The sequence below is a fragment of the Saimiri boliviensis genome, chromosome 5 (genome assembly GCF_048565385.1).
Source record: "Saimiri boliviensis isolate mSaiBol1 chromosome 5, mSaiBol1.pri, whole genome shotgun sequence".
Lineage (NCBI taxonomy): Eukaryota > Metazoa > Chordata > Mammalia > Primates > Cebidae > Saimiri > Saimiri boliviensis.
The window spans coordinates 142966046-142993761 of record NC_133453.1 but is presented as its reverse complement, the minus strand read 5'-3'; the positions used below and the strand labels follow the sequence as shown (position 1 = coordinate 142993761).

Below are 27716 nucleotides of genomic sequence, written 5' to 3'. Positions count from 1 at the left end.
TGATGTTAAATCCAAGTATTTTATTCTTTGTGATGCTGTTGTAAATGGAATTCTTTCGTGTGTTGTTCATTGCTAATGTATAAACATCAATGATCGTTGTGTATTAATCTTGTATCCTGCAACCTCATTCAACTTATTAGCGCTAGTTTTTCAGTGTGAATCCCTTAATATTTTCTACATACAAGATCATGTCATCCGCAAACTGCTTTACTTCTTCCTTTCCAGTCTGGATGCGTTTTACTTCATCTTGCCTACTGCCTTGGCTAGAACCTCCAGTACAAGGTTGAATAGAAGTGATGAGAGAGAGCATCCTTGTCTTATTCATCATCTCTAGGAGAGAAAGCTTACAGTATTTTGCATCAACGTATCAGGTTTGGGTTTTTCATAGATGTCGTTTCTCAGGATAAAAAAAAAAAAGGCATTCTATTTTTGGCTTTTTGAATGTTTTCATCTAAGAGTTTTGATTTTTGCCAAATGTTAAATGCTTTTTCTATATGCATTGAGATGTTTTTGTCCTTTATTCTAATAATATGGTGTACTACATTGATTTCTGCATGTTGAATTCTGTATTCCTAAATCTCACTTGCTTATGGTGTATATTCCTTTCTATATGTTGCTGGATTTAGTTTCATTAGTGTTTTGTTGAGGATTCTTGCATCTATATTGAGGGCTATTGGCCTGGAGTTGTTTTCTTTGCCCGATTTCTAATGTGGGTGATACTGAATTAGGAAGAGTATCCCGCTTTTCTGTTTTTTTTGAAGACTGTTTGAATAATTGGTGGTATTCTGTAAATGTTTGGTAGAATTCACCAGTGGAGGTATCTGCTCCTGGACTTTACCCTGTGGGAATTTTGTTGTTTTTAAGAGATGGGGGTTTCACTCTCACCCAGGTTGGAGTGCAGTGGTGTGACAATAGCTCACTACAACTTTGAACTCCTGGGCTTAAAGGATATTTCCACTTGAGCCTCCCAAGTAGCTGGGACTACAGGTATGCACCACCACACCTATTTTTTTATTTGTATTATTTTTTTTTTTTAAGAGACAGGGTCTTGCTATGTTGCCCAGACTAGTCTTAAACTCTTGGACTAAAGCAGTCCTCCTGCTTCAGCTTCCCAAATAGCTGGCATTACAGGTGTGAGCCACCATGCCTGGCTATGGGAAGTTTTTTGATTATTCATTTAATATTTGGATCTATTTCAATTTTTATTTCTTCAATTTTAATAGTATATGTCTTTCTAGAAATTTGTCCACTTCATCTAAATTCTCTAATTTGTCATATGAACTCTTATAATTTTTATTTCCATAAGATTGGTAGTAATCTTTCATTCCTGATTTTAGTAATTTGTCTTCTCTATTTTTCTTTTGAGGCTGGCTAAGGGTGTCATTTTATTGACTTTTTATAAGAACCAGCTTTTGGTTTGATTTTTCTCTATTTTGCTATCCTCTATTTCACTTATTTTGATTCTAATCCATATTATTTATTTGTTCTGTTTACTTTAGGTTTAGTTTGCTATTCTTTTCTAGTTTCTAAAGGGTTCAGGCTAGGTTATTGATTTGAAACTTTTCAGTAACAGACATTTATAGCTAGACATGATCCTTTAAGTGATGGTTTAGCTGCATCTCATAAGTTCTGGTATGTTCTGTCATCTTCATTACTCTAAGGGACTTTGCAATTTCCCTCATGATTCTTTTCTTTGACCCATTGGTTAATAGGAGTATATTGTTTAATTTCCAAATTTTTGTAGGTTTCCCAAAGTTTCTTCCAATTTTTAATTTCATCCCATTGTGGTCAGAGAACATGTTTTGTATAATTTCAATTCTCTTAAAAATTATGCCTTCTTGATAAATTGTCCTTTTTATTATGTAATGTCTTTGTCTCTAATAATTTTTATTTAAAAGTCTATTTTGTCTGATATATCCACTCAAGCTCTTTTTCCCTTACAGTTTACATGTATTTTTTCCATCCTTTTACTTTCAGCCTACTTGTGTCATTGAATCTAAAGTGTTTCTTAGTGGGTAGCATATAGTTGGACCATGATTATTATCCATTCTGCCATCTTTGCCTTTTGAGTGTTTAATCCATTTACATTTAATGCAATTATTGGTAAGGTGGGGTTTAGTCTGCAATTCTCTATTTTTTAATAGAGACAAGGCCTCACTATGTTGCCTATGCTGGCCTTGAACTCCCAGGCTCAAGCACTCCTCCTGCTTCAGCCTCCAAAAGTGCTGGCATTATAGGCATGAGCCACTGTGATCAGCCTTGTTTTCTATGTCTTTTTTTTTTTTTTTTTTGTTCCTTTATTCTTCCATTATTTCTATGCCTTCTTTTTTAGCAGCTTTTTTCTAGTGTACCATTTTCTTTGCTGTAGCTTTTACTATATACTCCTTAGCTATTTTCTTAGTGATTTCCCTGATGATTGTAACATTCTGATTTACAACAACCTAGTCTGGATTAATACCAACTTCCACAGTACAAAAAATTTTCTTGCTCTGATAAGTCTGTTCCCTCCCACTTCCTTTGTAATGTTATTGTCATACAAACTGTTTTTCACTTTGTGCCCACCAAAACAGATTGTTTTATGCAGTTGCCTCAAATCAGATAGGAGGAAAAAAAAATTTACAAAAAAATGCATTTGTACTGCCTTCTATATTTACCAATATATCTACCTTTACCAGTGCTGTTTCTTCATGTGCAATTGAGTTACTATTATCTTTTCAGCCTGAAGTTCCCTGTTTATTATTTCTTGTAGCGCAGACTTGCTAATGACAAATACTGTTTTTATGTGGGCATGTCCTAATCATTTTTGAAGGATAGTTTTGTGGGAAATAGAATTCTTACTTGATAGTCATTCACTTTCACCACTTGGAATATGTCATCCCACTGTTTTCTACATTTCATAGTTTCTGGTGAAGATCCTCTGTACATGAGTCACTTCTCTCTTTGCTTCCACGATTCTTTGGACAGTGTGATTTGGTGTCCAGGCATGGGTCTCTGAGTTTATACTACTTAGGGTTCATTGAGCTTCTTGGCCATGTGAATCAATGGTTTTCATCAAATTTCAGTCTTTGGCCATTTTTTTTTTTTTTTTCAAATATTCTACCTCTTTCTCTCCCCTGAGACTCCAAATATGCATATATTGGTATGAATGATGGTGTGCCACACGTCTCTGAGGCTCTATTCATTTTTCTTGTTTTTTTCTGTTTCTCAGACTAGAGTACCTCAAAATTTTCATTTCAGTTACCTTATTTTCAACTTCAAGACTTATATTTGGTTCTTTTAAAAATAATTTTTAATCATTTTCTATTTAGTGAGACATTTTCATACTTTTAGTTCTTTACACATAATTTTTCTTTAGTTCTCTGAACCAATTTAACATAGCCAATTTAAGGTCTTCGTCTAAAAATCCAATGTCTAGACTTCCTCAGGTACAGTCTCTATTTTTTCCCCCTGTGTATGAAACATATTTTCTTCTTTATGTACCTCATAATTTTTCTGTGGAAAACTGGAAATTTCAAAGAACAGTGTGGCAACTCTGGAAATCATACTTACCTACCTTTTTATCTCCTTGCTAAGGGTTAGATGTACTTTCTGGGTTTTGGCTTGTTTAGTCCTATTGAGTGACTATTCTGAACTAATTCAGTAAAGTCTATATTCTTTTTAGTGCCTGGATACTGAAGTTTTTATGCTAGGGTCATTTAGTGGTCAGCTAATGAATGGACAGAAATTTCTCTAAACCCTACTAAGGGAGTGTCCTTACTGTGCTACGTCTCCAAGTCTGTGGCAAGGGCTCTGGGTGCATGTTGGGGCACCCCTTCAACACTAAGCCAGGAAGGTGACAGGAAGGAAGCTGCCATTGGCTTTGCTTTCTGCTTCTGTGTCAAGGTCAATTTACGGTGAAAGCTCAAGATGTTTTTAAGTCTTTCCTGAGCAGCAGTATAACCCTTTGCATATGCCAAGCTCTATACATACACATGACCATCTAAATTCCCATTATCAGAGCTTTTCAAGCTCCCTATGGATATCTTATTCCCTAGCTTTTCATTTTACGTTTTTGGTTAGCCTATTGTCAGCTCCAAGGGTTAGCCACTACTTGAGGCAACCATAAAATTAATCAATTACCTCTGAGTCTTTCTTGACTAATGTCCCTGGAAAAAAGGCTTTTCACACGTGGCAAGCTCCAATCTGTTAAAATAAAGACAGTCTTGCGAATGAGGTTTTCCAGGGAACTGCCTGACAGGTCGAATAATAATTCTCTGGGAATGAGCCTTTAACAGATTCTAACCCCATTCTGCAACCCCTAGTGGATTCCAGGCTGCTACTTTTCACCTTCATTGCACACTGTTGGTTTTCAAGGATACAACAGAGAAGGAAGTGGGAGACAGGAATAGGAATAGGGCAACTTATAACACTTCACAAAGCTCATTCATACTGAGAATTCAGCCATTTCTCTCGAATAAATACTTCACCACGGACATTCTGAGCATTCACATGGTTCAAGCTCAATTATTCTATAAACTGCAGTAACTGACAGAGGCAACCAAACTTGATACAGTATGAGTTTTTAGTCACACTCCAAATGAATGTTGCCATAATTTTTCAGAGGCCTGGATAATCCTTTCATTATTAAAAATCTTGGATCAGCCGGGCGCGGTGGCTCAAGCCTGTAATCCCAGCACTTTCGGAGGCCGAGGCGGGTGGATCACGAGGTCAAGAGATCGAGACCATCCTGGTCAACACGGTGAAACCCCGTCTCTACTAAAAATACTAAAAAAAAATTAGCTGGGCATGGTGGCGTGTGCCTGTAATCCCAGCTACTCAGGAGGCTGAGGCAGGAGAATTGCCTGAACCCAGGAGGCGGAGGTTGCAGTGAGCCAAGATCGCACCATTGCACTCCAGCCTGGGCAACAAAAGCGAAACTCCGTCTCAAAAAAAAAAAAAAAAAAAAAAAAAAAAAATCTTGGATCATTATATACTCAAAAATCACCATGAGAAACAAAACCTGATATTCTTTAACACAGATAACAAGGATAATCCACACTTGAGTGGAAAAAAACCCCGGCTAACCCTTGCAAGTCTCTTAATTACATACAGAAATAATAATCTCGGAATGTTCCACCTTCTGCCCGGCCACTACACTGGCTGCCAGTACTTTTGTCTCCAGAGTACAAGGGGACCACACATACAGTCATGCTTCAAAGGCTGTGAAGCAAGCTCTTTTCCTGAGTGAGAATATCAGTCACTTGGCTATGATCAATCCCTTTCCTAGAGACACCTGCATCACTTTCAGATCTATTAACTGGTGACACAAGGAGGTACTTCCGGGTAGGCACAGTGAGACTTGAATGATTTTTTTTGAGACAGTCTCACTCTGTTGCTCATGCTGGAGTGCAATGGCATGATCTTGGCTCACTGCAACCTCCACCTGCTATGTTCAAGCAACTGAGCCACCTGCCTCAGCCTCCCACGTAGCTGGGACTACGTGTGCATCACCATGCCTGGCTAACTATTTTGTATTTTTAGTAGAGATGGGGTTTCACCATGCTGGCCAGGCAGGTCTGGAACTCCTCACCTCGTGATCCGCCCGCCTCAGCCTCCCAAAGTGCTGGGATTACAGGTATGCACCACCGTGCCTGGCCGAGACTTGAATGATTTTTAGACAGACATAGAGCTAGTTTCAAGAATACAAACTTTATAAAAATGCCCTTTGAAGAAAAGATAAGATATTCACTGAGTTTCTGGGAAAATACAGGAGGACCTCATTAGGAACAAGCAGGAGTGAATGAAAACCACAAAACTGAAGGCATAATAAAACGGGCAGGGTTATGTAAGAATCCATTTAAAGAAGAGTCTTACAGTGTGTTTATGAGTCTGTGAAAGGAATTTACACTCTAATTTTAATTATATCAGATTGTATTTATGTTGGTCTAGTTAGAAACCCATGTTCATAAATCATCTTAATAAAAATGTTTTAATTTATGCTGAGGCAATGTATTGTGTTTAAGCACTTTATAGCAAGATTAGAATTTCTGATTTTTTATTCAGGAAACAACTGTACTGCTAATAATTTTAAAAACTGGCTTTGAAAGTCTCCTGAGACTACAAAATAGTTACATATTTTAGAGAAAATTATGTGCAGAGCCTCATAAACCAACTGGTGTTGAAGACTTCTTTTTTCCTAGACTGCAAAGATTTTAATTTGTAATGCTCAATGTAAAACAGAAGTGAGATGTACATTACGTAGTCAGACAAGCTGGAGTGTGAAAGGTCTTCGTGAGGCATGCTGACCAAAAGATGTTTAATGTAAGCCTCACTTTTCCAGAAGAGAAGGGCCAGATAACAAAGAAGTTCATCACTCTTATCCATTAGCCAGAGTGGATCCTCCATCCTGGCTGGGCTCTTTTGTATAGGGATCATTTAATTATTATATATTTTAATAGTGTGCTCAAAACATGTATTAACTGAAGATGCAGGATTTCATCCATACAATGTTACTTAATTGAGGCTTTTGGTATAACAATTGGGCACACTGAAGAACAATGATAGGGTAATCCACTAAAATGGGCCCCCTTTGCACCACATCATAGGAAGGCCTATGCTCATGAGGCTATCCTGGACTTTACCACCAACCACACATGAGCTCACTGAAGAAAACTTACCTGGACAGATGATACTTCCCGAGTAGTACCCTTTCTCTTACTGTGTGAAATACTTTTCTACCTAGTGTCACTGTTGCTCAAGAAAACAACATATATAATAACTTCAGATTTGTTTTTCTGCAAAGCTTTGGGCCCAATTCAAATATATGGCATGTAGGCAAATTTTCTCCAGTTGATAACACTCCTTTGTAATATCCAAAGATTAAGAATGACATCATTGATGAATCCAGCACAGAATTTCCATACGAACAGCACCAGGGAAACCATTTAAGTTCCACTTCTCATCAGTTAAGTTCTGGTGCTGTACCCAAGGAGGAAGGTTGAGACTGCACAAAGGTGGTATGCCCAGCCCACTGCTGTTGTTTAACACACTGTAGTTCATAACGGGTAGAGAAAGAACGCTTGGATTGTAAGCATCTTTGGAAAATTTCAAACCAGGTAAAACTAATGTATTACCTTATTGCAGTGAGAAACCTAAATATCAAGTTAGCACGTTTCATAGCTCCATTCCATGACATATGATTGTAGAGGATGAAACAGAAAAATGTAGCAAGATATTTACTGTCACTTAAATGATAGGTAGCAGTCACTTAGGCCTGAGGCACAATTGTGAAATTTCACGCCACATTTTTCACCTGCTTACTTATATACATGTAGAGGTTACCTTAAAACTTCAATTATTCCAAAGGATGAAAGAAGTGTTACATTTTGATAGAGATCTTCAGTTCCTATTTTACTATAAGCCTTTGAAATGTTAAGGCTGAATAGAGCAAGTTATGAAAGGGAACAAGAGGAAGTAAGAACAGTGCAGATACAGTGGGAACACATGGTAACTTTCTGCCTTCTCCATTCTACGTGGATGGTGTGCTTTCCGGGCAGCAGGTGGTGTGACTGTAAAAAGATCACACATTTGTCAGTAACTATGTAGGATTTTTGGCACTGTTAGAACATAGCATTATAAAGTCAGGGCAGCTAATAAAAATTCCAGCAACCAAATTTTTCATAAATCTGAAATTAAAAAAAAATAATTTTTCTACCAACCAAATCTTCTTGGTTCTCCTTTCAGCCCTGCCTTTTAGAAAACTTACATCATTAAAAAACATTTTTAAAAAAAGAATCACTTCACAGCAACCAGATGAACATCTGGCAGCAAAGCAACATTAAAATGCCATCCTTTGAAAGGAAGAGCAAATACGTGACTTCTTCATGAAGAGCAGTTCTTTCTGGCAGAGTGGAGGCTCACAGACTTTCTGTTTATGGACTTTTGCAGAAGTCCAAGGCTGAATTTGGATCTGCCTTTCCTGTATGTTCTCAGTTGCACCTGGGCAGTATATGTTAAGTATACAAGAAACTAGGGTCAAAATGAAGATAATCTCATGTATCAGGTGAATAAGTAAATGTGCACAGGCTGTATTTAGAATCACCTTGTTAAAAACTAGTAGTGGAAGCAGCTGAAGCCTTTCACATGTGACAAAAATATTCCAAAGTCAGTATAAATTTAACCATAAACCCATCAAAAAAGAACACTGAGGTCTTATTTCAATGTGTGTTTTCTCTCCCTTTCTCATTGTATGGAAACTTTATATTGAGAAAGGAAAAGGATCAGATCTTGTAAAGCTTCAAATATTCCTCAAATTCTTCTCATATAAACAAATCTTATCAGAAAATTTAAAACTTTCTAAACTTTTTTTCTGAAAACATTTTTAAAAAATAAGAGTGCATTTCATTACAATCTACAGTTTTGTTTTTAAAATTCCTCACAAAAGTCTCTTGCTACATAGGAAAACTTACAAACAAGGCTGGAACTTTCCAGAGGGTGTGTGCTCTGGGATCCTCGTTGAGCCTCCATGGGAGTCTCACTTTGCCGCCAACTCAGGCACCCCACCCTGCTACTCAAGACCACTGAGACCATGGGGTTTGCTGACACTCCTCAAAAACTGACAAGTTTCCACTGGAGACACTGTGCAGAACATGCTCTCGGGGAATCACTCTCTGGGAAAAGCAAGGGAGAAGAGAGGAAGCATCACTGAAGGTATGTGTGTTCAAAAGGGAATCTGGTTAGATGATCAAATCACTGTTCTCCAGGGACCTGAAACGTGCTTTAAATTAGATTTGGGGAGGCCCATCGATCTATAAACAGTTTGTGTAAAAGACACACTCATATAAAAAGGAAAAACACAGAAGACAAACGGGTCCTTAATTTGGGGGAGGATATATTCCAACTTGGGGGAAGGGTGAGGCATTTTAGCTCTGAAGCCCAATCATGACATTTCCAGAGTTCTGCAGTGCCCCGCCTTGGACAGGACAGGATGGAAGAGTCTGTTCTGGACTGGCTGGATTCCCCAGCGTCAAGCTGGCAGTGCTCCTGAGGCTCCTGAGTGTTTATCAACTCAGCAGGTCAAAAGTCTGCAGACACTGGGTGGAGCAGCAGTAAGCCACAAAACTAACAGTTGTCCTCCTGGAAGGGGAGAAAGGGAGAGAACACTGTGAGTTCAAGATTAAAGTTTCTGGTTCTTTCTTTGTTAAAATGAAGGATTAGCCATAGTCAACAAACTGCAGAGTAGAAATTTAAATTTCCTTTTAAAACCGAGCACTGGAATCAGGTGAAGTATGTGCACGTGACTGTTCATTTTAATAGTAGTGTTCAAAGGATATACTATCCCTAAAGTAGAAACTAAGAAAAAAAATACCTTTTCCACATTACATTTCAAATTCTGCTTACTAGAACCAACAATGCAATGGTAGAATTTGAAGTCCATTATAAAAATAATGTAACAGAAAATGTCACCCATTTAGCCAGAACACATATATACCGCAGAGCTTGAACAACAATTTTAAGGAATTCATCCTACAAATGTATGTATACACATAGATTGCTTGTAGAGGTCATTTCAGAATGTGAATAATACAGTTCAAAGGTCTTCCCCATACAGAAGAGGTTTGGGCACCTTTGTGCAGTGAGTCCCGAACCCAAGCAGGGGGTCCGACCCACTCTTGATAGCTCCAGCTGTTAGATGCCTTGTTTTCCAGGCATAAGTGCTATCCTCTGGTAGGGGGAGAAGAGTCTCTATTATTTCCACAAGATCCCCTGTGCTGATTGTTTTCCATTTCCTCACCCTCAACCCAGTCTGCCATTCTCCGTGGCCCAGGAAGGGGACCTCTATAGACTTTACCAGCAAAGCTGCCTCATCTTCAGCTTCTGGTAAGGCCAGTGGGAGGCACCAGCAGGAGGCTGAAGGGCAGGAAGAGGGAAGGTTGAGTATTCCACCCCACTCCCTCTCTCCCTCTACAACTGAAGCTCCTATTTGGCAGCCCCCTTTGCCACCTCTGGTTCTCGCCGGGCTCCAGAGCTCCGTTTGCCCTTCAGGCCCAAGGACTAAGCATGGTAAGTGCTTCCTCCTGCTGTGAGTCCCTGGCTGTCTCATTATCCTTCTGGGTGCTCTGCACCCTGCCCAAACTTCAGCTGATTGTCCCTCTTCATTTATTTCTCTTCAGAGTCTCAGCTGAATGTGCATTTTGTTTTCTAGCCCTGATGAACAGTATGTGTTATGAGAAGTGGCCCAATGAAGCAGCTCATCCAAGTGAGATTCTGAGGTTGGGCTGGTGAGTACATGAATGGCTTTCTTTCTTACTAGGGAGAAGTGGGATCCTGCTAATCTGTAGCATGTGGTGGCATCACGGTTACTCAGATATCACTGAAACAGAAAGTAACAGGAGGGCAAGCCATTGGGAGAGCAAATGGCTGTGGCACTTGATTGCTATGGCATCATGGTGATTCCAAGTTTGTGGGGTGAGATGGTTCTTTTGACTGTGCTGAAGAGATTCCAGAAAGAAAATGATGAGCTTAGTGCCTTGAGATCTTAACTCAAGGCATGGGCAGAGAATCAAAGTTTTTATGGTGGCCTCAAAGGAATCTTTATTTTATGAAGCTGCAAGGGACATGACTGAGGCTAAATGTAGAGGTTTCAGGATCACATGCCAAATTAAGATATATTTATGCCATGTCCCTTCAGCTAAGGTAAAGGTGCTATTGGGAAAGAGTGGGAACTTGACACTTGATGATATGGGAGCCTCTAGACAGGCATGAATCTAAGAACCTTGGCTCTCTAACATCTATAAACATTTCTTCATATCAGAAACAGCCCTTTCTGCCTTCTAAGAAAATTAGCATTCCCTTGGGTAAAAATGTTTCAGTGGTTTCATCTGGGGTGGTCATCTGAAAACTCTTGAAGACCCACAACCATCAATACTCATTGCCTACGGGGCCAAAAAAGAGTAAAATCCGAGCATGATCTAGAGATCACTGAAAGGTCTCCTCTTGGAGGAAATCATGTATGTGCTGATGGAGTTGCAGGATCTTGTCAAATTATATTAGCAGGAACCTGGAGGGCACACAGGGAAATGGATTCTAAGTACATTAGCCAGCAAGAATGCATGTAAGATTGGATCAGGCCAACAGGAGTACTTCACTTGGACTTCAGAATGTAATACATTAGGCACCCAGGAATGGTTAACAGAAGCACTGACTCAGTGGAGGCCAACAGCTGATGAGAGAGCTATGCTAGACTCCCCTTGCAGACTCTAGAGGGAGGAGAAATGGGATTGCGGAGAGAACCCAAGGTGGCGTACCCTGCTCAGCCACCTCTTGAAAATTTCCAGGAGGTCCAACAAGTGTTTTTCTTTCCTAAGGCTAAATGTACTTGCAAGGGGGAATAAAAACTGGAAGTAGCATGCACCCTTGATGTCTTAATAGATACATGATTATCAGAAGTGAGAGAGAAATCCTGTAAGAGTTCACATGCCTGCTACATCAGTGCAGTTTCAAATGGAATAGAAGAGCTGTATCCAGAACTGCCCACCACAGAGAAACAAATACACACTTCGTGGATCCCTCTGGATTTGGGGGGAAAGTATATTTCAGTGGGAACTTCTGGCTCTGCCAAGATGGGGTAGGCCCCGTTCCTCCCAGGTTTTTCCCCTACACCTGAAACACTCTGGACATAACACAGCAAATAAACACAAGCAAGCTGTGAAAGGGAGAATGAAGCCAGACAGCCTAGGGACTGTGGGACTTGAACAATGCAGTGCTGGCCAGTTCCCTGGGTACCTTATTGCCCTCTCTATCTTAAACAGAATGCTGTAGAAGCCCCCAATCCAGAACCAGTAACAGGCACAGACAGAACTGACTCCAGGTAAAGCCCATGTCCCCACGCCAAAGGCCTGGGACAGGAAAATCTACAGAGACAGAAAGTAGATAAGCAGTTGCCTCGGGCTAAGTATGATGGGGATAAAGGGACAGGGGCAACAGCTAAATGTTCACGGTTTCCGTCATGGTGAGAAAATGTTCTGAAATGGATTGGAGTGATGGTTGGACATCTCACTGAATGTACTAAGAAACAGTGAATTGTATATTTTAAATGGGTGAAATTATATGATACATGAATTATCTCAATGAAGCTGTTAAGAAATAATAGAGGATTTCTGGGGTGCAACATGGCGGCTACCAGTGGAACTGATGAACCGGTTTCCGGGGAGTTGGTGTCTGTGGCACATGCGCTTTCCCTCCCAGCAGAATCCTGACATTGAGATGGCTTGGGCCATGAGGGCAATGCAGCATGCTGAAGTCTATTACAAGCTGATTTCATCAGTTGACCCACAATTCCTGAAACTTACCAAAGTAGATGACCAAATTTACTCTGAGTTCCAGAAAAATTGTGAGAAGCTTAAGATAGATGTATTAGACCCAGAAGAACTCAAGTCAGAATCAGCCAAAGAGAAGTGGAGGCCATTCTGCTGCAAGTTTAACGGGATTGTTGAAGACTTCAACTATGGTACTTTGCTGCTACGAGATTGTTCTCAGGGCTACACTGAAGAAAATAGGGCTACACTGAAGAAAACACCATCTTTGCCCCCAGGATACAATTCTTTGCCATTGAAATTGCTTGGAACCGGGTAGGCTATAACAAAGCTGTTTATATCAGTGTTCAGGACAAAGAAGGAGAGAAAGAAGTCAACAATGGAGGAGAAAAAAGAGCTGACGGTGGAGGAGAACACCGAGAGAGGAAAGAAAGGAGCTGATAGTGGAGAAGAAAAAGGAAGGAATCAACAGAGAAGAGAAAACTGACAAAGGAGGAGAAAAAGGGGAAGAAGCTGACAAAGACATCAACAAAATGTGAAAAAGCTATGTAAGGTATACAGGGAACAGCACTCTAGAAGCTATGTGTCAACTGAGCCTACAAGTTAACACAGTGCTACTTCTACAGACCTGTTTGGTTAAATGTAAATTCTTGTAGAATTTAAGAACACTCAGGAGGACATCCTTCTAGCCTAATAGGATCTGCTCTTGTGGTTCCCTTGTATGAACTGTCCTGAAGACTATTAGTGGGGTGTTAGTAGATTTTTTCTGGTATACTGTTTTTTGGCTGTCACCACTGGTCAAGTAAGAAATTTTGTAAATAAATGTCTTTTGGTTCTTTAAAAAAAAAAAAAAAGAAATAATAGAGATGAAAGGAGAAATAGATAAATCCATAAATAGAATTGGAGACTTCAACACCTTACTCTCAGCAACTGATAGAATAACAACACAATAAATTAAAAAACTGACATAGAACACCATCCAATAGTGGCAGAATATATGTTTTTTGTTTCAAATGCCCATGAACTATAACCAAGTCACAGCTGAGATCTGCCCACCTGGACAGAGCTGCCACAGCCATAAACCGGTAAGAACACTTAAATGAGAATTTTACAAAATCTGGGCTTAAAACCACACCTTAAACGTAAAAGACATCATATGAATTATGTTCTCAAGAATGGAATTAAACTAGAAATCAATAAAAGATAGCTAGAAAATTCCTGAATATTTAGAAATTAAACAACTTAATTTTAAATGTCTAGGTGAAAGAAGAAATCTGAGGAGAAATAAAACAAATTTTCAACTAAATGAAAATGAAATACAAGTCATCAAAGAGTAATAGGATGCAGCCAAATCAGTAATTAAAGGGAAACTTATAATAAACACACATAGTAAAAAGGAAAGATCTAAAATCAGTAACTCACATTTCTACCACAAAACTACAGAATGAAGAACAATTTAAGTTTAAAGCAAGTTAAAATCATAGAGTATGTTCATTTACTAGAATAGAATCAAACTAGAAATCAGTAACAGAAAAGAGGGAATTCTTCAAACATACAGAAATTAAACATCACAATTCTTTGACCCATGGGTCAAATGACCACACTTCCATAGGTCAAAAAGGAAATCTCAAAAGAACTTAAAACATACACAAATTGAATGAAGACAAAAATACAATACAAAAATCAAAAATTTTGGTACATAGCTAGGGACAGCAGTGCTCAGGGAAATTTATAGCACTAAATGCTTATATTACAAAGAAGCTTAGATTATTGATTTAAGACTTTTCCTCTTCTCTAATTTAAGTACTTAGTGCTATAAATTTCCTCTGAGCTTTTAAAAACAAAGAACAAAATAAACCCAAAGCAAGCAGAAGAATAGCAAATAATAAAGAGGAGAAATCAATGAAATTAATCACCAGGATTATGAATAACAATAAAACTGATAAATCTTGAGCAACACTGACAAAGATTAAGAAAACGCACAAATTAATATTAGAAATGAACTAGGTGATATCATCACATATTCTACAGCCATTAAAAAGGTGTATAGGAATACCAGAAACAACTTTATACTAATAAATCTGACAACTTAGAACAAACAGACCAATGTCTAGAAAACCACAAACTACCAAAACTCAACTGAGATGAAAAAGACAACCTGGATAGTCCTACAACAATTAAATAAACTGAATTTATAACTTAAAAAAGAAAACAAATGTCCCTGTCCAGATGGTTTCACTGGAGATAACAGAGTTTAAAAGAAAGAAAGTTGTGAAAAGTTTTACCCAATTTCTTCAGGAAAAAAACAAGAAGAAGAACACTTCCTAACTCATTTAATGAGGCTGGTATTATCCTGACTCCAGAACCAGACCAGGACAATACAAAAATGGAATATTACAGACCAATATGTTTCATGAACAAAGATTTTAAAATCTTCAACAAAGTATTAACAAATTAAAGAAATGTACAAAAAAGAATTACACATCATGATCAAGTGGGAGTTATTCCAGGCATGTGAGGCTAGTTCAATATTTGATCATCAGTATCACCCACCATATCAACAGGCAAAAGAAAAACCATACGATCATATCAGTGGACTCAGAAGAAGCATTTAACAAAAGCAAACACTTTTTCATGATTAAAACTCTCAGCAAACTACATAGAAAGGAAATCTTCCTCAATTTAATAAAGAGAACATACCAAAAATACCCTAATTAACAGTAGGTCTAACACATTATACTTAATATATTATATTTAACATATATTATACTTAACACATTATGTATATTAGCTTATTATAGTTAACACATTATACTTAACAGTGAAAAGCTGAGTGTTTTCCCTAAAAGATTGGGAACAAGGCAAGGATGTCTATTTTCACAACCTTAGCATAGTACTCAAAGTTCTAACCATTGCAATAAGGCAAGGAAAAAAAGGCATACAGATTGGAAGGGAAGAAATAAAACTATGCCTTAGTAGACAGCATGACATGATTTTTCTATGCAGAAAATCTCAAGGTATCTACAAAAAATACTCTTAGAACTAATAAGCCAGTTGATCAAGGCTGCAACATATATAAAAAAATATGAAAATCAGTAACACATATGCTAACAATGAAGATATAGAAATTTTTTAAGTTTATACCAAAATTATATTTTGGTATAAACTTAAGAAAACATTTTTTGGGTTTTTTTTTTATTTGCTCTTGTTGCCCAGGCTGGAGTGCAATGGCGCAATCTTGGCTCACTGTAACAACCTCTGCCTCCCAGGTTCAAGCAGTTCTCTTCCCTCAGCTTCCAGAGTAGCTGAAACTACAGGTGCCCACCACCATGCCTAGCTAATTTTATGTTTTTTTTTTTTTTTTTTTTTTTTTTTAAAGTAGAGTTGCGGTTTCACCACATTGGCCAGGCTGGTTTCTAACTCCTAACCTCAGGTGATTCACCTGCCTCGGCCTCCCATAGTGCTGGGATTACAGGTGTCACCCACCATGTCTGGCCTAAATGCAATCCTTAAGAAAATCTCAACAAGGCTTTTTGGATTAAAAAAATATAATAAAAATAAATTTGTTCTAAAATTCAGTGGAAAAGTATAGGGTCTGGAATAGTTAAAACAATCCTGAAAGAGAAAAGTGAAGTGGCAGTGTCACTCAACCTGATATTAAGGCCTAGCATAATCTATAGCAATTAAGATAGTTTGGTATTGACTAAGAGATAGACACAGATCAAGTGAATGGAACAGAGGATTATAGTATATTAATATACAATTACATAGGCTTCATGACCTTGCAGGCAAAGATTTCTTAGAACACAAAAAGCACTAATATAAAATTGAAATGAATTAATTTAACTTGGTCAAAACAGAAGACTGGTTTTCAAATGACATCTTTAAGAAAGTGAAAAGGGAAGCATCACTTTTGTTTTTTCTTAACTCAGGAAATTACGTAAATTTTAAGTTATAAGATAATTTTGCATTACCTCTAATTTTTAAAAATTAAAGTTGGTTGAAGGGAAGTGGGGATGGTAAATAGGTACAAAAAATAATCTGAAAGAATGACTGAGACCTAGTATTTGATAGTACAACATGGTGACTATAGTCAAAAACTTAACTGTGCATTTTAAAGTAACTAAAATTGTATAACTGCATTGTTAGTAATACAAAGAATAAATGCTTGAGAGAATGTGATTTTCATGATGTGATTATCATGGATTGCATGTCTGTATCAAACATCTCAGGTACTCCATAAATATATATAGCTACTATGTACCCATAGTAGGTATAAAAATGAAGAAAATTAAAAAAAATTAAACAAAAAATAAAGTTGGTTAGAACTCTAGTTCCGATAATTTTTATGCTACAGCAGAATGTATACATTTGTATAAATCATAACTGAAAAGAACCACAGACACAAAATAATAACTATCAAGTGCATTTTGGGGATAGCTGACAAAACACAGGGATCAAAAGATAATGATGTTAAATGCAAATCATTAATACAAGGGATACATTTAATACCACAGCCTTTAGTTTTCAAAAATAAAGCTCCTGATATGGTTTACCTGTGTCCTCACCGAAACTCATCTTCAGTTGTAATTCCCATAATCCCCATGTGTCATAGGAAGGACCTTGTGGGAGGTAATTGAATCATGGGGGGGAAGTTACCCCCATGCTGCTGTCTGTGTGATGGTGAGTGAGTTCTCATGAGATCTGATGGGTTTATGGTGGGTTTTTCCCCCTTTGCTCAGCACGTCTCTCTCCTGCTGCCATGTGAAGAAGAATGTGTTTGCTTCCCCTCAGTCATGACTGTAAGTTTCCTGAGGCCTCCTCAGCCATGTGGAACTGTGAGTCAATTAAACCTCTTTCCATTATAAATTACCCAGTCTTGGGTATTTCTTCATAGCAGCGTAAGAACAGACTAATACAGCTCCCAAGCAAAAGCATCCAATTCCATGAAGACATGGGATTTATACTTATTAAAGGACAGTCTCCCTTGGATCATCATCAACTCCTTATGAAGCTCATGGGAGTGGAGTGAGTAACCTGGAGGTGTCATATTTGTGCTACAAACCAATCCCAAGGCTGTGTACTTATTTGCTTTTGGAAGACTGATCTTAAAACATATTGTATCTGCTTGCTGTATTAATAATCTGAGTTATTACAAGTACACCAACAAATCTGCTGCTGTTAAGAATGGATTCATGTAGGTTAAGTCCTTTAAAATCCAGAACTGTGGCACCAGAGATATAAGAGGTCTGGGAAGACACTCTGAGCTAAGCAATAAGCTCTGCAGTTAAGAAAAAGACACTGATAAATTCTACAAAGAACATCATACATGGCATTTGTCAGTTTAGAATCTCTGAGCATATTTACAGTCAAGGCAGAAAAAAGAGCATTTCAGCCTGGTTTTAAAATACAGAAATACCACTGTTCCTTAAAAGAACGAACCACAATGCTTGTTGGTACATACTGGAGCCCACGAAAATCATAAGAAATGTGGGATTTTTTCTGCAAATGTTTCCTAATTAAAAACACAAAGCATATATTTGACTCATACAGAAAGTCAAGCCAAAAGAAAAAATATTTATAAGACAAAGTTAAAATCCTGAGCTTGTGTACATATTAACTTACTCAAGAATGATCTAATAATATATTGTATCTGCTTCCTGCATTTATGTCAGTAGCGACTGTCTTTCATGGGAAGATTCTGTGTACAGAAACAGAAACGTCAAGCAGACTTCTTTCTTAATTTGTCCCCTTGCCCTAGACATTAGGAATGAGATACATATATGAGAAAAGAATTGAGTGGTGGGGTCAAAGCATAATTTTCAGTACCTACTGCAGAGCACAGCCCATGACAGATGGTCGGCAAATAATTCTTGAATGTTCTAAGGAGGAAGAAAGAGTTAAGAACTTTTTACTTAAATTTTTGAAGACTGTTTCACTTAGGGGAAATTTCATAAGCCACCTTAAGAGGGTGCCAATGAATAGGTTTCTGCCAAAAGGAAAAAAAAAATCTCCAAAATGAGTATGCAGATAATGTTGGTATGACTGATATTACTTGGCTTCAAAGAAGCAATAGCCACAAAAAGCAAGGGTAAGGAAATGTGAAACGTTTCATAAGTGATGAAACCAGATAACAATTATATAAAAGAGCTTCTTTTAAAAATAAACTAGTGAGTGGGAGAAGGGAGTATCAGTTGTTCTGAAAGATGAAGGGAACCTGTAAGACCAAGTCAGTTTTGCAGGCCCTCTAACAAACAGGTCTCTGTGTCAGGGCACAGTAACCACTCAGACATCTGGCACTCTGATAGAATCACTCTGGCTCAGAAGACCAAGAATTCCTGAAAGAACCAAGCTATGTAAATCTGAGCTTGCAAGTCGCCCAACTGAAGCCCACGGCATCCTCACCTACCACAGTGCCTGGCTGGCAGTAGATGCTCAAAGTGTGTTTGCTGAGTGAGTAGATAAATTAATAAGCAAGAGGACGAGTCTTCTGAGCTATGTGGAAGTAACTTCAAAACGTTTTTTAAAAGAAGCCATTGGTATACTAATGTTTTGTTTTGTTTTTGAGATGGAGTCTTGCTCTGTCACCCAGGCTGGAGTGCAGTGGCACGATCTCAGTTCACTGCAACCTTGCCTCCTGGGTTCAAGCAATTCTCCTGCCTCAGCCTCCCAGTAGCTGGGATTACAAGCACCTGGCATACTAGTGTTTTAATAATTAAAAATATTTTAAATTTCTAAAGCAATACCAGTTTGTTACAAAAATTCAACACTACTCAAAGGAAACCACTGTTACTTTGGTATATAAGTCCTTCAAGACTTTTTCTATATATACACACAATTGTTTCAATCTGTGTGTATGTGCATGTATTTACTATATATGTGCACACAGATGTACACATATATTCACACCTATAACTGCTTGACAAAGACTGGATCACACTATGTAATCTTTTATGTAACTTGCTTAACATTTTTAATTGAACAAAAAAAACTGCCCTAACAACCTTTCCTTTTCTGATGTGTATATAGTTTTAAGCAAAGGGCTTTTTCAAATACCTCTAGGTAGAATTTTTTTCAAACATTCATAGATTTGTAAAATTATATCCCAAGTATATAGAGTTGAAAATGAAAGTTCCCTTCCCACCTGACTACTTCATAACTCCACAGTCCCCCCTCCCAAGATACTCAGAGTAAAGAGCTGGAGCTCCATCCATCAGGACTCTTTAGTGCAAACACCCAAATCACCTGTGTGTGTGTATGTATGTGCATACATATGCATATTCAAAAGTATTGTGTTCACCATGTTAGAGAATATTTAATTTTGTGTTTATAAGTTTGAGTTGAAAGTATGTTTAAACTCATTATTTATGAGTTCATTTATTTCAAGATTTCCCCATGCTAATATGATGGTCCACTTAGCTAATTAAACAGCACAGTGGCTAAAACACAGATTTGGAGCCAGACTATTGGGGTTCAAATCCCAGCTCTGGTATGACACCTTGGCCCAGTTTGTAATGTTCCTGTACCTGTTTCCCCTGTAAAAGGAATATTAGGTTGGATCATACGGAAGTGCATATTATTTGTATGATTAAGATAAGTACCTATCTTATAGTATTAAGTAAAGTAACATAGCTCAACTTTCAAATGATCTCTTTATCCCCAGAACTATCACCCCATGGCTTATTACACAAAAGCAGAGATAACACAGCAATAAAGCCTGAACACACTCTGTACTACCTGTTATGGCTAAAGCTTAACCCAGAAATATGGGAAGAACCATTGGGATACTGGGCTATCTATAGTTCCTGTCTCAAAATTCCCTGGTGATTAAAGTAAGACCTTTTGATTAACTGTGATAGTTAATTTTATGTGTCAACTTGGTTAGGCTCTGGAGCCCATTTGTTTGGTCAAATACTAGCCTAGCTGTTGCTGTGAAGGTATTTTTTAAAGATATGATTAGCATTTAAATCAGTGGACTCTGAGTTGAGCAGATTACCCTCCACAGTATGGGTTGGCCTCATCCAATTAGTTAAAGGCCTTAAGAGCAAAAAAGTAGAAGGTATTCTCCTTAAGACTACAATAAAGAATCCCTGCCTAAGTTTCCAGCCTGGTGCCCTGCAGAATTCAGACTCAACACTGCCACTTCAACTCTTACCTGAACTTCCAGGCTGCAAGTCTGCCCCACAGTTCTGAACTTGCCAGCCCTCACAACTGTGTGAGCCAATTTAAAATCAAGCATTCTCTCTCTTTCAGTGTGAGAGATTTTGCTATCAGGAGGTGGGGTGCTGCTATGACAAATACCTAAAAATGTGGAAGTGGCTTTGACATGGGTTAATGCGTAGAGGATGGAAGAGTTTTGAGGTGTGTGACAAAAAAGAGATAATTGGGAGAAATAAAGAAGAATCTGGTGGGGGCTCACAAAAGAAAGAGAGGAAGGAGCTATAGAGAAAATTTCTATTGTTTTGGAAAATATACACATTGTCAGAACAGAATGTTGCCAGAAATACAAATGTGAAAGATGCTTCTGGTGAAGTCTCAGACTGCAAATGAGGAATGTGTTATTGGAAACTGGAAGAAAGGTGATCTTTGTTATAAACTAGCAAAGGACTTGAGCGAATTGTGTTCTGCTGGATGGAAAACAGAATTTCTAAGTGATAACTTGGATATTTGGCTGAGGAGATTTCTAAGCAAAGTGTTGAAGGCACAGCTTGGTTTCTTCTTGCTGCTTATAGATGTCAGTAAAATAGGAGAGAGAGAAATTGAGCACATTATTAAGCAACAAGGAACCAGACCTTGAAGATTTGGAAAGTTCTCACCTTATTCGTATTATAAAACATAGAAAGCATGCTGTGGAAAGAACACCAAGGGTGTGGCTGAACAATGGTTTGCAAACAGATTAGGCATGTGACTTGTGGATCATCAACTATTTCAGCAAAAATACTGCTAGCTTGTACTGAACAGGACAGAGATGGGATGAGATGAAGAAAGGCTGTCAGACTCCTGGGATTCTAAGAAGGATGGCCAAAAGGTCTACCTAGATGCAAACGTATGTTATCCTTATAAGGGAAGAAAGAGCCCAAGGGTAGGGCAACCTCTTTGATTCATCCAGGACTAAGGGAGTGTGACTGTCATCCCACTAGGCCCAGAGAACAAAGTGTGAAGCTAAAGATTATTCTTAAAATCTAATGGAATTTGAACTTCTAGATTTTAGACTTGAGACCTGTGACCCCCTTTTTTTCCCCCCTTCTAATGTTCTCCCTTGTGGAATGGGAATGTCTATCCTATTCCTGTCCCACCATTACATGCTAGAGGCAGAAAAATTGCTATTTGGGTTCATAGCTGGAGAGGAGTTTTGTCCCAGAATGAATTATATTCTGAGTTTTAGCCATACCTAATTTAGATATTTAAGATGAGATTTTGAACTTAAGGATTGATGCTGAAATAGATTTAGGACTTTCTGGATGTCCTAAATCTATTAGGGTGAATTTATTGTGCATGTGAGGACATGAATTTTGGGGGATATGGTATTGTGAAATATTTAGTCTTAAACCTTGTTTCCTGACATATGGCTCCTAAAACTCTGTAATTTCTTGAGTGATAGAGTATCTGTCATATGCTAATGAAACAACTGGTAGCTGGGGAATCCCCGGGTAGCTTCAGGATGTGTGTGCCGGCCATTAGAAAGACCAAGACATGATTGGAGGTTTGGGACTTTTAGTCCCATCCTTGATCTCTGGGACGGGAAGAGGGGCTGAAAGTTGTGCCAGTCACCAATAGTCATTTGTTTAATTAATCATGCCTATGTAATGAAGCCTCCATAAAAGCTCAAAGGACTGGGTGTGGAGAACTTTGGGATAGCTGGAAGACTGCATGCCCAGAGAAGGCATGGAAGCTCCATATTTATTCCCACATGCCTTGCCCTCTGTATCTCTACCTGGCTATTCATCTGTATCTTTTATAATAAACCAGTAAACCCAAGTGCTATGGTTTGAATGTCCCCTCCAAAGCTTATGTTGACATTTAATTGTCAATGTGACAGTCCTGGAAGGTGAAGCCAGTAAGAGGTGATTAGGCCATGAGAGCTCTGTCCTCATAAGTGTCATTATCACAGGAGTGGGTTAGTTATCATGGGAGGGGGTTCCTGAAGAAAAGGATGAGTTTGGTCTGATTTTCTTTGTTTCTTGCACTTGCTGCCCTTATGACATGTTATGATGCAGCAAGACAGCACTCACCAGATGTGGCCACTTGATCTTGGACTTCCCAGGCTCCAGAAGCATGAGCCAAATAAAATTCTTTTCTTTATAAATTACTCGATCTCAAGTACTCTGTCATAGCAGAATAAAACAGATAAAACAGTTAAGTGTTTCCATGACTTCTGTGAGCCACTCTAACAACTAAATTGAACACAAGAAGGAGGTATTGGCAGCCCTGATTTTATATAGCTGGTTGGTTAGTCAGAAGTACAGGTGACAATCTACAACTCACCACTGGCATCTGAAGTGGAGGCAGTCTTGTGGGACTGAGCCCTTAACCTGTGGGATCTAATCCTATCTCTAGTAAGATCGTGTCACAAATAGACGGACTTACAGGACACCCAGCTAGCGTCTACTGGAGAACCAGTTGGTTGCTGGTGGGGAGAATTTCCCACAGATTTTGGTGACAAGATGTGAGACATTCAGTATTGAGTGACTGGGTAAGAGCAAGAGAAAACACCTTTTTTCTTATCTCAGTGGGACCAGAGGGCAAACTATTATGGGTTGAACTGTAACTATGTTGTAGTCCTAACCCCTAGAACCTCATAATGTGACTATTAGGGACTGGACTGTTTCCTTCCTAAATTTATGTTGAAGCCCAACTGCCACAATGTGACGGCATCTGGAGAGGAGGTCTTTGGGAAATAATTGGTCTAAATGAGGTCATGAGGTGGGACTCTCATGATAGGATTTTTGCCCTTATAAAGAGAGACACTCTCTGCCATGTAAAGACATGATGAGAAGCTGACTGCCTGCAAGCTAGGAAGAGAGCCCTCACCAGAACCCAAACATGCTGACCCCTTGATTTCAGACTTCTTTCCTCCAGAACTATGAGAAAATAATTTCTGCTGTTTAAGCCACCCTGTCATTTTGTTTTGGCAGCCTGAGATGACTAATATAGAGACCTTATTTGGGAACGATGTCCTTGCACATAGGTAAGATGAGGTCATTAGGGTAGGCCCTAATCCAGTATGAATGGTGTCCTTATAAAAAGAGAAAACTTGCACACAGAGACAGACATTCATAAAGGGAAGATGATGTGAAGAGACGAAGGGAGAAGATGGCCATCTACAAGCCATGGAGGCCTGGAACAAATCCCTCCCTCATAGCCTCAGAAGGAACCAACCCTGCTGACACCTTCATCTTGGACTTCCAGCCTCCAAAACTGAGATACAATAAATTTCTGTTGTTTAAGTCACCCAGTTTGTGGCACTTTGTTGCAGCATTCCTAGCAAGCTAATCCAATGCCCCTGAAAAACTTTGGGTAGCCTGGTTGCCTGCTGGGAAATACGGAACTTGTGAGAGCCATACATGTTTGGGAAAAGAGATATATGTTATTTTACTAAGAAATAATCTTCTATGTTGAAGTTCTTCATTTTAATGAATAAGTTTTAAAAACAAAAATTTGCTATGCCTACAGAATCAAAAGTCATAAATGTACTAGCTGCTATTCTCTGCTATATATATTTGAAAGTTTGGTATTTATTGTTTATGCAAAATACTGTCATTTCTTTTTACTTCACTCAGTATCAAATTTAGGTTGAAACTAACACTTCCATTGACTTTGGTATTTTAGAAGATTATTCAATATGCTCCTTTTTTGAAATAATGCCAGACGTTCACATTAATTTAGATAGTGGCTGATGTGTTATTGCATGACAAGCAATGCAACCAATTGAATATATTAGAAAACTTAGAAAAATCTTTCAGAGTTTATGATATTAAAAAATATTTTCAGCAACAAGCTACTGGAGATTCAAGTATTTGGTTTTTAGTTACAAAAGAAAGGACTTTAAAGACTATGGTAAAAACTGAAGCCAATGCTTTTAATACAATCTCCATGGCAACATGGGAAGGAGCACAGCCTGGTGGGCTGAATGAAAGCCACAAACTCTCAATTTCAGACCGTAGCATTAACTTACACAGAAAGCCATGTTCGTATCTTGGCATTTCATCTCCACTATTTATGCAAGAAAAGGACATTCCCTTAGTCCTATGTACTTGATATACTCATTTTATGAAATTAGTACTATTAGTTAATACTATTAATACTATTATATTTATGTTCTGAAACAATAGAAGATTAGTCACACTATATTTCTAAGATGTAGCAGGGAAATTAAACAGTAAATGGAAAATTTGAGAACTGACTAAATTCCCCAAATTTCTTATAAAGATAATATAAAAGTGATTTCATTTGAAGGATCTACTTTGTTTTCATAAATAAACTGCCATGATAAAGTTTAATTTTAAAAACAGGTATTCGGAATTTGATTGGTTACTGAGCATCCTGACCATATCATTTTATTTATGTTGTCATATTTTCAGTAAGAAAATGTCTTCTACAGGAAATTGTATAATAATGCATAAGGGTTTTAACTGTAGTTTAATGAATTAAGATTTTCTTGTGATATCTTGCTAATATAATTTGCTAAAAATAAGAAAAAGCCTCTGAGCTATAAAAATAGATAATAATAGTTAACATTTGCTTAGTATTTATTATATGCCAGATACCATCCTGGGCTTTTTGCAGGGATGATCACATTTAATTCTCACAATAACCTTATTAAACAGATACTATTATTACTCCCATTCCATTGACAAAAAGACAAAGCTCAGGGATAGTAAGTTGCCTGAGGTTGCCTTGTGGAATTAGAATCAGGGCCTGTCGATTTGACCACTATATGCTTCTCATAAATGTGTCTCTGTTAATTTCATTCATGTAGTAATACACTTGGACCCCAATTCAGTTCTTTTTATTCTAATTTAAATGCAAGTCCATCAAATTGGTTATCTGATCACCTTAGAGGTATCAAATTAGAAAGATTTGGAGCAGGGCTCCTGTAAGCAGGAAACATTAAGAACACAGAAGATTGAAATAGGAACTGAAGTATAGCAAAACAGGATTATCCAGAGCAAGAAAAAGACAAATACAGTTTTGGGATGGAGAGGGTAGAGCTATGGAAATGGGAACTACCATTTGTTGTCTTAAGTGCCAGGTGGGTGCCTTTCTCATCTGCCAAGCCTCACATGGCCCTGTCACGCAGTCTGTTGTATCCCCATTTTGAGAAGTCCTAATAGCCCACCCACATTCTCACAGCAGAAGAGCCAGGCTTGTCAGGTGCAATGTCCATGCTCTGAACACTGCCCCATACTGCCTACCTTGCATAGATTAAGAAACAAAGGAAAGAAAGAAAATCTTGGAAAGGTTTCTATTAACATGATTACAAGTGAAATGCTTTTTGGCACTGAAGAGGTATAATGGCTTCAGGCACCTGGAAAATTTACTCATCTGAAATATATTTGATGGTGATAAATTAGGTACGATAGTACTTCTTTTAACTTAAAAAAAATTCAATCTTAGAAAAAGTTTAAATTTAGTTTCCTAAATTTAGGAAGCCCATAAACTAAGGTTGTGCAAATGGGGGATTTTTCATTTGATGACCTATCTTTAACTGCTATTCTTTTTTTAAAGTAGCAGTATTGGGGGTTTTGTTTAGTGAACATTCTTAGCAAATTCAAAGCAAATGTTCTAAGAAATAAGAGTGGCATGAGAATGCCACTTGGAAGGGTTAGAAACTCAAAACAGAAACACGTGTGTGCATTATGCGCGCGCGCACACACACACACACACACACACACAACTCGGCCACGCATTTTCAGTTGGCAACACCAACTAAGTAAAAGAGCTGGGCCCATCCCATTATACAACATATTTTTTTCCTTTGCATCCCTTATTGCCTAAAGGCTACTGTGAATAGGGAAATAGCAGGAAAACATTCTCACAAAGAATGAGCTCCTCTAAGTAATATATACAATAAAACTGTCTAGCGTATGACCAAAAAATTAACTAATAAAGGCAAGTCCAGTTTTCTTGTGATGTTGAAAGTATGCATCGTTTCATTTAGCTGTTTCTCAGGAAGCATGTTATGCCCCTTTAAAACTGCTGACTTAATGCTTTCATGCACAGCCTCTCCCCTCCCTGCCCAGCACCCCTTGCCTGGGTGTAAACCCTGGTGCCCACTTAGGCATGATTACCCCTGGTGCAGCCCTGCCATTGGCGTCTCTCTCAAGGGAAAGAGCTTGGGGTAGACGATGGTAAACATAGGCTCACTACATCGATGACAGTGCCCCAGAGGGCAGTGCAGCAGCTCCAGGAGACTTCTGGGTAATGAGATTGGAGACAGAAAGTTCAAATCTGGAACATAAGAGAAAATCACACACAGGAGTAAAAAATCAGACTTCCTTAAACCAGGCTTCTCAAAATATTTCTCTTTGTTACCAAATTAAGTTCAGTTACTTAAAAGTACTTCATGTTGAAAATTCTGTATCTGATTTATAGGCACTGAATAAAAATCTAACATCATTTGGAAATGAAAGGAGTTTTTTATATTTTTGATACTAAAAGAAAACACAAATTCACTCATTTTAAGAACAACCAGAAGCTGTCCTGAGGTAGAGGCAAGGAATGAAAGAGATAAAATTTTTTTTAAGAACAGAGATCAAAAGGCATAATTCACCCAAAGAGGATTTTGCAAACTTTAATAAGAGTCAGAGAATTTTAAACATACTGGAACTGAAGACTAAAACTGACTTTCATTAAGTTGCTCCCTAATCTATACGGCATTCAGTATCAATCATCTACCAGGGCTAAATCATATTTATTGAAGAGAATGAAAAGGAGGAAATGAAAGAGAATGAAAAATAATGAAACCAAGCTTTTCCTTGTCTCACTCCCATAAGCTGTAATTAATAAAAATAGAGAGCTTCCTTCCCAGCTTAGTCTGAGCTACACAAAAGAGATGTTTAAAGCAAAACGCCCCAGTGACCGAGGCAATCTTGAGGACACATTTACGCTGGGTTTCTACTGATGATGAACATCCAACAGAGAAAGAAATGGTCATGCTGAGGTGCAATCTAAAAATTATCAATTCATCTTTGGGAAGGAAATACAAATCATCTTTTTACCTTTTTCATCTGTCCAGACTCATCAGTAACACTTAGAAAAATGGAATTTATTCTCTGGTGAACAACTATAGATTTCTGTTTAGTTTTTAAAACCAACTTAACTTTGCACTAGGCATTTCTGGAAGGTTAATGTGAGATGTTTTTGTATGGAATCTGTTTTCTAAGTGAAGATCAAACATTTCACGGTTTTAAAAACACTTGA

At 38.1% G+C, this 27716-nt stretch overlaps 1 protein-coding gene and 1 pseudogene across 8 annotated transcripts in view; one reads left to right on the top strand and one right to left on the bottom strand.

Moving 5' to 3' along the window:
- Positions 1-1020: 1020 nt before the first annotated feature.
- LRRC28 (leucine rich repeat containing 28) overlaps positions 1021-27716 on the bottom strand; it is a 133938-nt gene continuing 107242 nt past the window's right edge. For 4 of the 8 annotated variants that reach the window (XM_074400088.1, XM_039480059.2, XM_074400089.1 and 1 more), the window contains 2 exons: positions 26585-26744; positions 8837-9114 (listed from right to left, as the gene is read on the bottom strand). In XM_074400088.1, the coding sequence (XP_074256189.1) occupies positions 9042-9114; positions 26585-26744 (233 nt within the window). In that variant the 3' untranslated portion in view covers positions 8837-9041. Of the gene's footprint in view, positions 7548-8447; positions 9115-15633; positions 22619-26584; positions 26745-27716 lie in introns of those variants that run through there. The other 4 variants (XR_005582317.2, XR_012517858.1, XR_012517859.1 and 1 more) reach the window with 4 other exon arrangements.
- Positions 9109-13154, top strand: LOC141584669 (protein PBDC1 pseudogene; annotated as a pseudogene).